Raw genomic sequence first — 14,254 nt, forward strand, 5'->3', positions numbered from 1 at the left:
TCGAAAAACCAAAAAAAAAAAAAAAAAAAAAAAAAGAAAGTCAGTATTGTAGCATGGAGGGTCAACTCCAACCAGCCTTCATAGCTCTCTGAGACATGAAAGCCAGCCAGCAGTTTCTAGATTAGTTCCAGTTTGCTTCCTCTGTCTTGTAACCATGTATGTGGTATCTTTTTTCATTGGGGCTTTTTGTTTTATTTGCTTTGTTGTTTTTTTGAGACATGGTCTGGCTGTGTAATTTCACAGACTCATTTGTCAGACAGCTGGCAAAGACTTTTTTTCCTGAGTCACTGGATTCCTCATTCAGAACATCCTTACCTATGTATGCCTCCATATCCAGAAGTGCACCACCTGGTTCTCCTCTAGCAGTTTCCGAGGTGTGTGTGTGTGTGTTTGGTTTTTTGAGACAGGGTTTCTCTGTATCTCTGGTTGTCCTGGAACTCACTTTGTAGACCAGGATGGCCTCAAACTCAGAGATCTGCCTGGCTCTGTAACCTTTTTTTTTTATCTGTGCTTTTTGCTTTTTATTCTTCTCTCATACAGTACATCCCAACTGCAGCCTCCTCTCTCCATTCCTCCCAACTCCCCACCACCACTTCACTCTGTCCCCCAGGTCAACTGCTCCTCCATTTCCCTTCAAAAAGGAGCAGGCCTTCCAGTGATGTCAACCAAACACGGCATAACAAAATGCAGTAATGTTAGGCACAAATGCTCATATCGAGACTGGACAAGACTGGACCAGTAGGAGGAAAGGGGTCCCAAGAGCAGGCAAAAGAGTCAGAGATGCCCCTGTTCCACTGTTAGGAGTCCCACAAAAACCCCAAGCTAAACAACAACAGCATGTATACAGAGGACCTAACACTCCTCAACCCCTCTGACTCCTACAGTCCTTCCTCCCCTTCTTCCAAGGGGTTCCCCAAGCTCTACCTAATGTTTGGGTGTGGGTCTCTGCATCTGCTCCCATCAACTGCTGGAGAAAACCTCTCTGATGACAATTGGGCTAGGCCCTGTCTATGATTATAGCAGAATATCATTAAGAATCAGTTCATTGACTTTTGATTTGTTTGTTTGTTTGATCAGTCATGTTTGGTTCTACCTTAGGTCTCTGAACTATCCAGCTTCTGATTCCTGGTCATCCTAGCAGAATCAGGCATGTGTTCTCTCTTATGGCTTAGGCCTCAAGTTAGACTAGTCATTGGTTGGCCACTCCCATATGCTTTGAGCCATATCTTACAGGCAGGACGGGTATGGGTCAAAGGTTTTGTGACTGAGTTAGTGTCCTAGTCCCACTAGTGGGAGCCATGCCTGGTTACAGGAGATAGTTCAGGCTCCATATCTTCCATTACTAGGAGTCCTCTCTAGGGTCACCCTTATAGGTTCTAGGAAGTTTCCACTGCTCTAGGTTTCCACATCACCATTAAATGCTCCCCTACTCCAGTTGTCTCTCCCTGTATTCCTCCCCCTTCTCCCCTCCTTCCTCAGCCTGACCTCTCCTGTTGCCATGTATGCACACACTTCAGTCCACCCTCAAAGTCTATTCTATTTCCCCCTTGCCAGGGAGATCTATGTGTCCCCCATAAAGCCCTCCTTGTTGCTTAGACTCTCTGGGTCTGTGGAGTGTAGTGGGATTATCCTTTATATAATAGCTAATATCCGTGTATAAGTGAGTACATATCACATTTGTCTTTCTGGGTCTGGGTTGCCCTTGCTCAGTTTCTTTCTAGTTTCATCCATTTGCCTGCAAATTTCATGGATGTTATTTTTTTTCTAACAGCTGAATAATACTTCATTGTGTAAATATACCACATTTTATTTATCCATTCTTGTGTTGAGGGACATCTAGGTTGTTTACAGTTTTTGTTACTATATGAAAGCCACTATGATCGTAATTGAGCAAGTGTCCTCATGGTAGGATGGAGGGTCTTTGAGAATATGCCCAAGAGTGATATAGCTGGGTCTTGAGACAGTGGAGCTGATCTATTGGGAGCTCACCAAGGCCAGCTGGACTGTGACTGAAAAAGCATGGGATAAAACCGGACTCTCTGAACATTTTTTTGTTGTTGTTGTTGTTTTTGTTTTTCGAGACAGGGTTTCTCTGTGGTTTTGAAGCCTGTCCTGGAACTAGCTGTGTAGACCAGGCTGGTCTCGAACTCACAGAGATCCGCCTGCCTCTGCCTCCCGAGTGCTGGGATTAAAGGCATGCGCCACCATCACCCAGCTTGAACATTTCTTTAAGTGATTCTCGGCCGTTTGAGATTCTTCTGTTGCGAACTGTCTGTTTAAATCTGTACCCCATTTTTTAATTAGATTGTTTGGTTTGTTAATGTCTAGTTTCTTAAATCCTTCATATATTTGGGGTATTAGCCCTATATTGCATGTGGAGTTGGTGAAAATCTTTTCCCAAACTGTAGGCTTCTGTTTTGTCCTATTGATGGTGTCCTTTGCCTTACATAAACTTTTCAATATCAAGAAGTCCCATTTATTAATTATTGATCTTGGTGCCTTTGTTATTGGTGCTCTGTTCAGGAAGTTCTCTCCTGTACCAATGAATTCAAGGCTATTCCCCACTTTCTCTTCTATCAGGTTCAGTGTATCTAGTTTTATGTTGAGATCTTTGATCCACTTGGACTTGAGTTTTGTGCAGTGTGATAAATATAGATCTTATCCTTGATTTCAAGCTGTACTACAGATCTTTCATTGTTCAAGATTGTTTTAGCTCTTCTGGTGTTTGTTTGTTTGTTTCCATATGAAATTGAGATTTGTCCTTTCAAGGTCTGTATAACACATTCCTTTAATCCCAGCACTCAGGAGTGAGGGGAGATAGAGGCAGGTAAATCTCTGAGTTTGAGGCCAAACTGGTCTACAGAACAAGTTCCAGAACAACCAGAACTACACAGAGAAACCCTGCCCGAAAAACCAAAAGAAAGAAGAAAGGAAGGAGAGAAGGAAGAAAGGAAAAGGCACCCTTCTATGCCCATAAAACTGTTGGTTTCAGTTGACAGTCTGTTATGCTGATGGGCCTCCTTATGTGTGTGACTTGTTTCTCTTTTGCCACTTGTAATATGTTGCTTTTGTTCTGTGTGTTTATTATTTTAATTACATATGACAGGGCTGGGGGCGGTTCTAGAATATTTAAGGACCAAGCCTGGTGGCACATGCCTTTAATCCCAGTTCTCAGGAGGCAGAAGCAAGTGGATCTCTGAGTTCGAGGCCAGAGAAACCCTGTCTTGAAAACAAAACAACAAAAATAATGCCTTTTACAGTTGCTCAAGGAAATGAAATATTAAATACAGTCCTCTATTGGTATCCCAGAGTAGTATTTTCATGTAACCGGCACACATTTTCCCTTGCCATTTAAATTATCTCTTAATAATTTGTAACTTTATGACATAAATACTATATAGATACCTTATATTGGTTTGTTTAGTTACTAATGGCAAACAAAGCCTGTCCATGTACTGTCAACAGCCTGTAGTACCATAAGCTCACTGTTGGGAGAAGCTATAGGTGGGGGTTCTTTTCAAAAGTAATTTCTAGCTGCACGGTGGTGGTGCACGCCTTTAATCCCAGAATTCGGGGCAGAGGCCAGCCTGGTCTACAGAGCAATTTCCAGGACAACCAGAACTACACAGAGAAACCCTGTCTCAGGGGGCAGGGGAAGCAATTTCCAGTCTTGTCATTATCTCCTGTTTCTCTGTTTTCTGGCATCTATTTTCCAAAAAGAAACAAAAGTCAGTTTCCTGCCCTCAGATCTATTGTTGTGCTTACTAATTATCTTTTCATGGTGGGTTTGAGCCAGAATCTCCCTTAGGATATTTCCCATTAGTAATTCTCTGTTTAATGGTCCTTCCTTTGCTTCTTCAAACGTTATTTCCTTATTTCTCTGAGCATATTTATCTATTCTTACTGTATGTGTATGAGGTTTACCTGTATATATAAAAAGGCATGCCTGATACCTGTGGAAGCCAGAAGAGAGTGACAGCTTCCTGGAACTAGAGATACAGCCTTGCATACTGCTCTACGGGTGCTAGAAACTGAATCCTTGTCCTCTGCAAGAACAGCAACTGGTCTTAACTGCTGAGCCATCTCTCCATCCCCTAAGCATGTTTACAATGACATTATACTTTTTGCTAAATTTATTGTCTTGTCCTTCTTGGGCAGTTTCTATTGCTCCTCCTTGTCCACCATGTGTGAGTCATACTTCACAGTTTCTGTAGATCTTGCATTTTTTTTGTTACTAGTGGATTGTGGGAGTCAATGGTGGCTGAGTCATCTTACTTGCTTGTGATTTCTTCAGAAAGACTGCTTCTCCTTGATGACATTCACTTCCTCACAGTTGTCACCTCCAGCATCAAAGCACCAGCAACTACTGCCTGGTTTTGCTGTTATTTATACAATGCCCTGAGACACAACAGATTGTTGGGTAGTCAGATCCAGTTAGTGTGGCCAGTAGTGGGCTGCTTTTGCTTGCGGTATTTCAGTGGGTTCACTGAGCAAGAGCAGATTTGAGTTAGTCTTCCATTTGTTCTGATCCCAAAGGGCTCTTCTCAGCTTCCTTTTCCTGTCTGGGCAGCACTGTCATGGGGGGGAGGGGGGCAGGCTTGAGATCTCTGACTTGTTTGACCTCAAGTGCTTGCTTTGTTTATGAGTTATGTCTCCTGTAGACAGACGCTCAGGACACATAACAGTGCGGTGACTACTGTACTTCCCAGCTAACCCACTCTCAATGTGCATGCTCTGGCCTTAGGTCTAGTTTCTACCTGGGAGAACTGTGAGTGAGGTAGGGGACCTGTCCAAACAGGCATGTGATCTCATCAACCTGCAGCTGGAAAAGACACATCCTTCTAGTAGTACCCTTAAACCTTGACAGCTCCGTGAAGAGGGGTCCTCACAATTTAGCCACACCTTTTGGAGTGCAGCATCTGTTCTGGGGGCTCAGTGACACAAGGAGTAGACTGTTCCTGCCATAGGTACTTACTGACCCAATGAGTTTTAGTGGTTTCATTGGTTATTCTTACTTGTTGATGCCTGTGGAACAGTTTCAGAGACATTAAGTGATCTAAACAAGCTTTGTGTGTGTCACTGGAGTGGAGGCACTTCCCCAGAGTTCCACACTCCCAGCCCACAAGTGGTGCTTTCCCTTTCCTCTTCAGGGATAGGAATTCCTAATTGTCTGTCTTCATCCTGCAGCTGATCATCCACCATCTGTGCTGTTGTGGCTGTGACTTGGCTGCTTGCAAGTCCTTTTCCTGGTCTTGAATTTGACGGTTGGATTATGAAATGACCGTTTATGATTCCCTTTTAGTTTTTTCCTGTTTGAAGTTCATTTAGTGTTTTGGATATTATGTCAAATTTGGTATGTTCTTTATCATTTTTCCTAAATATACTCATTTGTCCATTCTCATCTTCTGAGCCTCCCATTAAGCATTGTAGGCCTAATGGTGCCTCCCAGGGTTCCACAGCTCTGTTCACTTCTATTCATTCTGCTAGTCATTGTTCTATTGCTGTGTAGATTTTTATGTGCATTGGTGTTTCACCTACATGTATGTCTGTGTGAGATCCTCTGGAACTGGAGTTACAGACAGTTGTGAGCTGCCGTGTGAGTGCTGGGAATTGAATCCCAGGCTTTTGGAAGAGCAGCCAGGGCTATTAACTGCTCAGCCATCTCTCCAGCCCCCACAGCAACTATGTAGGAGAAAACATTTTTTGGGGGGGCTTACTTATGGTTTCTGAGGCTTAGTCTATTATCATCAAGTCAGGAAACATGGTGGCACATTTTCTCCAACAAGGCCACACCTTCCATTACTTTCAAATATTGTCACTCCCCAGTGCTAAGCATTCAAATACATGAGCCTATGGGAGAAATTCTTATTCAAACCACCACACACTCATTTTTTCTGTCTGCAGACTGTAATCTCAGTGGGCCTGTGTTTGTGCTTGTTGACTCACAGTTTTCCCTGTTCTCTTTCTTGAGTCCCCAGGTGAAGTTTGTTTAAGATAGGGTTTCCCTTTGTAGCCTTGACTATCTTGGAACTGGCTCTGTAGAGTAGGCTGGTCTTGAACTCACAAAGATTCACCTGCCTCTGCCTTGTGAGTACTGGGGTTAATTAAAGGTGTGTACCACCACTGCTCTACCCCCAAGTGAATTTTTAGCCTGAGTTAGCTTTCCAATTCCAGAGTATCTACTTGGTTTTTCTTTTTCATTTTTATTGTTTTACTGAGATTTTCCATTTAGTAGGACATCATCCTTATACCTTAGTCCTTCCTGAGTGAGGTAAGCCAGACCCAAAAAGAGGAACATGGGATGTACTCACTCATATTTGGTTTCTAGCCATAATTAAAGGACAGTGAGCTTATAATTCGCAATCCTAGAGAAGCTAAATTAGAAGGTGAATCCAAAGACAAACATATAGGCATCCCCCTGAATATTAATCTTCATCAGGCGATGAAAGGAGACAGAAACAGAGACCCAAATTGGAGCACCGGACAGAAATCTCAAGGTCCAAATCAGGAGCAGAAGGAGGGGGAGCACGAGCAAGGAACTCAGGACCGTGAGGGGTACACCCACATTCTGAGACAATGGGGATGTTCTTTCGGGAATTCACCAAGGCCAGCTGGCCTGAGTCTGAAAAAGCATGGGATAAAACCGGACTTGCTGAACATAGCGGACAATGAGGACTACTGAGAACTCAAGAACAATGGCAATGGGTTTTTGATCCTACTGCAGGTGCAGGCTTTGGGGGGGCCTGGGCGGTTTGGATGCTCAACTCACTAAACCTGGATGGAGGTGGGCGGTCCTTGGACTTGCCACAGGTCAGGGAACCCTGATGGCTCTTCAAGCTGATGAGGGAGAGGGACTTAATCAGGGGAGGGGGAGGGAAATGGGAGGTGGTGGCGGGGAGGAGGCAGAAATCCTCAATAAATAAATAAATTTAAAAAAATAAAATAAAAAATAAAAATTAAAAAAAAAAAAACAAAAAGAGAGGGGCTGGAGAGATGGCTTAGCGGTTAAGAGCACTGGCTGCTCTTCCAGAGGACCTGAGTTCAATTCCCAGCAACCACATACTGGCTCACAACCATCTATAATAGGATCTAATGGCTTCTTCTGGCATACAGAGCACTCATACAGAAAATATAAATAAATTTAAAAAACAAAAAAGGAGGTGGTATTTCTGAGTTCTGAGCAGGACCATCTTCCAGAGCAGCAGAATTTCGATTCCTGTTTCTTTGACTGCCATAATTTGGCTTCCTAGAGAGGTGTGTGTGTGTGTGTGTGTGTGTGTGTGTGTGTGTGTGTACATATGTACCACATGCATGCAAGCCCACAGAGGGAAAAAACGGACATCAGGTCACCTGAAACTTGAAATTACTAGCAGTTCTGAGTCACAGTGTGGGTGCTGACAAACCCAGGTCCTCTGCAAAAATAATAAGCAATCTTAACTACTGAACCATCTCCATCTTAGCTACTCTTTCATTTGTTTGTTTTGTTTTGGGGGACAGAGTTTCTCTGTGTAACCCTGTCTGTCCTAGAACCCAATTTATAGACCAAACTGGCCTCAAACTCAGAGATCTGCTTGTCTCTGCCTCCGAGCGCTGGGATTAAAGGAGCGCACCACCATGCCCAAGCTAGTGTTTGCTATTCTTAAAGAAAATTTGGGAGCTGGAGAGATGACTCAGTGGTTAAGAGCACTGACTGCTCTTCTAGAGGACCCGGGTTCAATTCCCAGCACCCACATGGCAGCTCACAACTGTCTGAAGATCCAGTTCCAGGGGATCTGACACCTTCCCACCAATGTACATAAAATAAAGTTAAATAAAAAAAAAAAAGAAAATTTGCTGATTAAAGTTAAATGCTAGTCAGTCCCTAGAGATGGCACAGAATGCTGTGGGCGATTTATGAGTCTAAAATTGCCAGGGAATAGGAACCTGTCTGTGGCTACATGATTCTCGCTGTTCAGAGGTGGGCTCCATAGCCTAGATGCCAACTATGGAGTCCTAAGATTGAACTTACCTCCTCCTCTATGAAGGGAGAATGTGTACTGCCTACCACACATGAAGAGGCGCTTCAGGCTACGGTGGAAATATGGTGGCAGCTTTTATATTTGACCTGCCTGTATGTCTCCTTACAGAGCGGGAACAGCTTCCACGTGTTTGACCAGGGCCAGTTTGCCAAGGAGGTGCTGCCCAAGTACTTCAAGCACAACAACATGGCCAGCTTCGTGCGGCAGCTCAACATGTGTAAGTACCTCTGTGGGATGGTATGTGTCCTTCCCGGGGGTGTGAGAAACAGACCCTACATGCTGCTGAGAGATGGATGCCTGGGTTGGCTAAGGAAGGATCTTCATGGGTGTAAGCCTGAGTTCCCTAGGGAAGAGTATGAGACCCTACCCCAGTAGCTACACCTCCATTTGCAAGAGCGGAAGCTGTAAAAGACAAGGTCTTTTCCAACCATGACTAACTTAACTAAGTAGGCACCAGCTAGAATCTTGCAGTTTTTTAGGAGGCCCCTTGTCTACCCTAGAGCATGGCTAGGCTGTTGGAGTTCTCTTCCCTGACCCTCAAGCAGAATTACCCCACCCCCATGTGCACAGATGGCTTCCGAAAAGTAGTCCACATTGAGCAGGGCGGCCTGGTCAAGCCTGAGAGGGATGACACCGAGTTCCAGCATCCATGTTTCCTGCGTGGCCAGGAACAACTCCTTGAGAACATCAAGAGGAAAGTGACCAGTGTGAGTCACCAACCCTGAGTACAGCCCCTCCCTGTCCTCAGACCTCTCTGCAGTATCTTGATGGTGCTGCAAGACTAGCCTGAAAGCACACATAGCCTGTACCCTCATCTATCTCTGTCGTGTGTCCCACCGCCCCCGCCCCCCCTTCCCAGTGTTTACCACACCCTCCCCACTCCCTGGATGCCACTTCAGACTCCTATATGCCCTTATCCTTAGGTGTCCACTTTGAAGACTGAAGACATAAAAATACACCAGGACAGTGTCACCAGGCTGTTGACGGATGTGCAGCTGATGAAGGGGAAACAGGAGTGTATGGACTCCAAGCTCCTGGCTATGAAGCAGTAGGTCCCAAGGCTCAGGAGGGTACCTAGGTTGCTTTGGGTCTATCCTGCCCCACCCTGCAGAACCATTCAGGCTTCCTCCCCCTTCCCAACCTGCCTTCCATTGTTTTTGTGACACACTGCTTGGCCTGTTCATCCCCCCCTCAGGACAGGGTTGGGAACTCCCTGCTGCACCCACTTCTCATTCCCCTGCTGGGCGCCACCTTTTCAGGATGTGAGCTCACAGATCCCCCCCCCCCTTCAATGTGTCTCCCTTAAAATTAGGGCTGGCAGGAGCCAACCAGAACAGTCCTGGGAGCAGACCCCTCCCTGTTCTCTATTCCCAGCGGCCCCACTCCTCCGTTATTACTCAATATAGGGCACACAGTTCTCAGCTGCCTTTTACCTCCAAACCAAGGGTAATCAGCAGTTTAGGGTCTTTCCCAAAGTCCTGACCTACGTGTCTAGCCAGTATGTGACAAGTCCCTGTGACCTCTTTTGACTGAAATCCTGAGGTGTACCATGAGGCTCTCTCTGTCCATGCCCTCCCTCCCCAGCTGACACCTGAGTCCTCCCCTGGAAGTATAGCAGAGCCAGGGGAGTCAGTGGTGCCATGAGCTCTCACCTGGTCCAGCCCTGTCTCACTAGTCTGTCAACAGCCTGACTCTCTGGCTCTTCAAATGTGGCCCAATTGACCCAGCAATGTGTTGCAGCGAGAACGAGGCCCTGTGGCGGGAGGTGGCCAGCCTGCGGCAGAAGCATGCCCAGCAGCAAAAAGTTGTCAACAAGGTGGGCAGGACTGGTGGTAGGTGGGTCCCCTCCATCACTGGGCCAGGGTGACTGTTATCCTCTCTGCCCCACAGCTCATTCAGTTCCTGATCTCACTGGTGCAGTCGAACCGGATCCTAGGAGTGAAGAGAAAGATGTGAGGCTCTGGGGATGCCTGCACTGTCCACTCTGGCCCTGCACCTTGTGTCCTCTGCTTGCTGTATATCCTGGGCACCACCAAGGTCTGTGTCGGCAGTTAACCTGTCTCTTCCCTGCAGCCCTCTGATGTTGAGCGATAGCAGCTCAGCACACTCTGTGCCCAAGTATGGTCGACAGTACTCCCTGGAACATGTCCATGGTCCTGGCCCATACTCAGTAAGCATCAAGCTCCATGAGACTTCCCTAGTGGGTGCAGGGTGACCCAAACTACCACAGGTATGTCTTGCATGTGGCCTTTGTCTCTAATTGCAGGCTCCATCTCCAGCCTACAGCAGCTCTAGCCTTTACACCTCTGATGCGGTCACCAGCTCTGGACCAATTATCTCCGATATCACTGAGCTGACTCCTACCAGCCCTTTGGCGTCCCCAGGCAGGAGCATAGATGAGAGGTTGGGCTTCGTCACCCTCATACCTCCTGTCACGCTAGTGGGCTAGCCTTTAAGGGTCCTGGGCAAAGTTGGAAGTGGGTGAAGCTAACTTAGGCTCTTTCTAACATGTCTCCCTATGTATAACATGTTCAGACCCCTGTCCAGCAGCACCCTGATCCGTGTCAAGGAAGAGCCCCCCAGCCCACCTCGGAGCCCTCGGGTACTGGAGGCAAGCCCTGGGCGCCCATCCTCCATGGATACACCTTTATCCCCAACTGCCTTCATTGACTCCATCCTTCGAGAGAGCGAGCCTACCCCTGCTGCCTCAAACACAGCCTCTGTGGATACAACCGGAGCCCATGCCCCCACACCCCTGCCCTCCTCTACCCCTGACAAGTGCCTCAGCGTAGCCTGTCTAGACAAGTGAGTGATATGCCCATCCTGCCTCCCTGTAACCTATAAGCCCCCCACAGCATGAGATTCCTCAGGCTGGATACAGGGTATCTGTGTCTTAGCAAGGCACAATCCCTGCTGTTTGCTGGGAGTGATGGCTTGGATCTATTCCCTCAGACCTCAGAGTGAGCTTGAAGCTGGGGAGGGAGACCAACCACATCACTAGAAATGGGATATACCCCTGCCTCCTGGGCCACCCTCCCTACTGGCATCACCCTCTTTTGTGGCAAGCCCCAGGATCTTTGGATCTGTCATTCTCCCTAGACCTGACACAGGAAATGATGAGCCAGGGCCCAGCCTTGACCACCCCTCAGGCACATCCCAAAGGCTGAGCGAGCGAGGACGGTGGGCACAGATCCCCCCGTCCCCCGCCTGCAATGGGGGGGCTCTTGTCTTTGTATCTTGCAGTTTGGCTCGCGCTCCACAGATGTCTGGGGTCGCCCGCCTCTTCCCCTGCCCCTCCTCTTCCTTTCTGCATGGCCGAGTCCAGCCAGGGTTAGCGCTGCCCCCACTTGGGAGGGAGGAGGACTCCACCAGGGCCCCTCCCACAGCCATGGACCAGTTCCCAACCTGGGCATAGCACTTGCCCTGCCAGGCGAAGAGCACCAGGGGATGGTCTCACAGGCTCTGCATCTCCACTGCCTCCCCTGTGCACAAGCCAAAAGCTGTGATAGGGACACGCTTCCTGCCTGGCCCAGCCACCAGTACAGACTGCTATGATGAGCTTCCTGTCAGGGTAGGGTAGGCCCCATGGTACCTACAGAGCCCTTTTTATTGCCTTGCCCAAGCCTCAGGTATGTCCTTGGCCTAAGGTCTTCTAATCTAAGGGAGTACAGGTCTACCCATTAAAAGCACAGTCCTGTTTCCTCTCTTACTCTCTTCCTGGTGCAGTGGCAAGACTTTGTTGAGCTTGAAATGTCTGCCTGCCCTCCTGCCCATTCTAGAGCCAACACCCCTTGTCCTTTTTCTCCACCACCCTCTTGTCCCAGCCTTAATCACTACCAGAGCCTCCTAGGATGTCCTGCCCATGGGCCATGCTATGTCCCGCCCTCAGCATTTATGGAGGGCAAGCTTACTACTGCCCTTTCTGGCATCTTCCCAGAAGTCCACACACATTGTCCCCCAGCTCATGCTGGCTATGCAGATGGACCTTGCTTGGGGGGCTACAACCAAAGGGGAGCGGGAACCTGGGGCACTAGTTCACCTGCCCACTTGCCCTGGGCCAGGAACGAGCTCAGTGATCACTTGGATGCCATGGACTCCAACCTGGACAACCTGCAGACCATGCTGACAAGCCACGGCTTCAGCGTGGACACCAGTGCACTGCTGGACGTGAGTCTGGTCATCCCCACCCACCCTGACCCAGCCTGCCCACAAGCCAGCCCTGACTTCCCTCCCTCCTCCTGCAGCTATTCAGCCCCTCGGTGACCATGCCCGACATGAGCCTGCCTGACCTGGACAGCAGCCTGGCCAGCGTGCGTAGGCGGGCAGGGTGGGGGGCAGAGGGGACCATCAACAACTCTCATTGTGTGTTCTTTGTCCCACAGATTCAGGAGCTCCTATCTCCCCAAGAGCCCCCCAAACCTATTGAGGCAGAGAACAGTAACCCTGACTCAGGTGAGCTAAGCTTCTGTCCCACCCCTGACCCTCACTTCCAACTTGCCGACCCTCACTTCCAACTTGCCGATCCCCACCATCCTGACCCATGCCTACAGGGAAGCAGCTGGTACACTACACGGCTCAACCCCTGTTCCTGTTGGACCCTGACGCTGTGGACACAGGGAACAGCGAACTGCCTGTGCTCTTTGAGCTGGGGGAAAGCTCTTACTTCTCCGAGGGGGATGACTACACGGATGACCCCACCATCTCTCTTCTGACGGGCACTGAACCCCCCAAAGCCAAGGATCCCACTGTCTCCTAGACGTCCCAGGAGTTGTCAGGATGGTTTGTGGCTGACTCCCAACCTACCGCTAGGACATAGCTGGTCCTAGGGAGACAAGACAGTCGCAGTCCAGGGCATCCTAGATCAAGTTACCACCCCAGTGGAACACAGATGGGGCGTGAGCCTGGGCAGTGCTTCAGGTCAAGAGGACGGTCCCGAGGGCCGCATACCTGCTGCCTTTATACAGTCCAGGTCTACTGTCTGCATTGGACCTTCACAGCCACACTTGGACTGATCCTGCAGGTTGTTCATAAAATTGTATTTTGGATTTTTACATGAGAGTCCCCTTTAGCCCTTCACAAATAAATAAATATATATATATATACACATACACACATACAGATGGACAGATGATAAACAGACAGGTTCTGCTGTTGCCTCCTGTGTTTCCTCCTGCCCTGAGGGATACAGAAGGTGGCGATGCAGGCTAGAAGCCCAGAATGCACTACATGCCACCTTGGGGAAATAAATATAGATACCTGTGATACCCCTAGGCCCGCTTGAAGCCATAGAACTAGTATCTGCTCACAATTTTGTTTTGGGGGGGGGTGTTCAAAACAGGGTTTCTCTGTGTAGCACTGGCTGTCCTGTCCTGGAACTCACTCTGTAGACCAAGCTAGCCTTGAACTCACAGAGATCCACCTGCCTCTGCCTCCCAAGTGCTGGGATTAAAAGTGTGCGCCACCACCTGGCTCACAGCTTTTTTTTAGTATCCTAAAACAATCTGGCCCACGTTGCCAGTAGTGCCCCTCCGCAATTCTGAGGTGTATCCATTTAAATGTTCTGCATGGCAATCTGGACATATTGGCAGAGCCAGGCTCCCACATCTGTCAGTTACTGGGCTGGTTTGGGACTTGCTCCTGACATCTCCTTGGAGTGTGAGAAGACAGGTGGAAATGGCCTCACAGGTGGCCTGTGACAGGTTGTGGCGCAAATCCTGTGTCCTGAGGCAGCTGAGATCACAGCCTACCCTGCATAGCACTAGATAGCCATGTAACTACAAGTTAAAGTCTACAGCCTGGCAGATTCTGGCGGCTGACAAGCACTGACCCATTGAGTTAGGGATTAGGACTCTGGATTGCTAATGGGACTCTCCAATTTAGCAGGTACCAGAACTTGGGGGCAAAGTATCCCTCTTCACAGCTGTCTCTTGAGAGCAAAGGTAGTTTGGAAGATTAGGCTGAGACCAGTCAAGTTTGGCCCCTGTGCAGCACAGCCTAGAGCTACTAGCCCAACTTTGTCCTGATCCCAAGGAGTTGAAACATATCTTAAGATACAGTGTGTATTAATTCCTGGGCCCCAGGCAGTCAGCGTACAAAGTCCTCTCCATGATGGCCCCACTTCTAGAGATGACAGATCTAGTGGCGCTGTGGAATCAGGGTGCTTACCTGGAGTCTCATCAACACAAGTGAGCCCTGCATGTCATCTCTTAAACCAGACTCCTCACAAGGGTTCTTTG

At 48.3% G+C, this 14,254-nt stretch overlaps 1 protein-coding gene across 4 annotated transcripts in view; it reads left to right on the top strand.

The window, feature by feature from the left end:
- The window catches only part of Hsf1 (heat shock transcription factor 1), a 22,990-nt gene extending 9,627 nt beyond the window's left edge, over positions 1-13,363 (top strand). Inside the window, exons 2-14 of one of the 4 annotated variants that reach the window (XM_026782565.1) lie at positions 8,127-8,235; positions 8,589-8,725; positions 8,942-9,066; positions 9,759-9,834; positions 9,909-9,970; positions 10,092-10,188; positions 10,285-10,421; positions 10,554-10,823; positions 11,262-11,348; positions 12,080-12,185; positions 12,263-12,328; positions 12,401-12,470; positions 12,569-13,362. In XM_026782565.1, the coding sequence (XP_026638366.1) occupies positions 8,127-8,235; positions 8,589-8,725; positions 8,942-9,066; positions 9,759-9,834; positions 9,909-9,970; positions 10,092-10,188; positions 10,285-10,421; positions 10,554-10,823; positions 11,262-11,348; positions 12,080-12,185; positions 12,263-12,328; positions 12,401-12,470; positions 12,569-12,774 (1,548 nt within the window). In that variant the 3' untranslated portion in view covers positions 12,775-13,362. Of the gene's footprint in view, positions 1-8,126; positions 8,236-8,588; positions 8,726-8,941; positions 9,067-9,758; positions 9,835-9,908; positions 9,971-10,091; positions 10,189-10,284; positions 10,422-10,553; positions 10,824-11,261; positions 11,349-12,079; positions 12,186-12,262; positions 12,329-12,400; positions 12,471-12,568 lie in introns of all 4 variants that reach the window. The other 3 variants (XM_026782566.1, XM_005354111.3, XM_005354112.2) reach the window with 3 other exon arrangements.
- The last annotated feature ends 891 nt before the right edge of the window (positions 13,364-14,254 follow it).

Source organism: Microtus ochrogaster, chromosome 15, assembly GCF_000317375.1.
Source record: "Microtus ochrogaster isolate Prairie Vole_2 chromosome 15, MicOch1.0, whole genome shotgun sequence".
Taxonomy (NCBI): Eukaryota; Metazoa; Chordata; class Mammalia; order Rodentia; family Cricetidae; genus Microtus; species Microtus ochrogaster.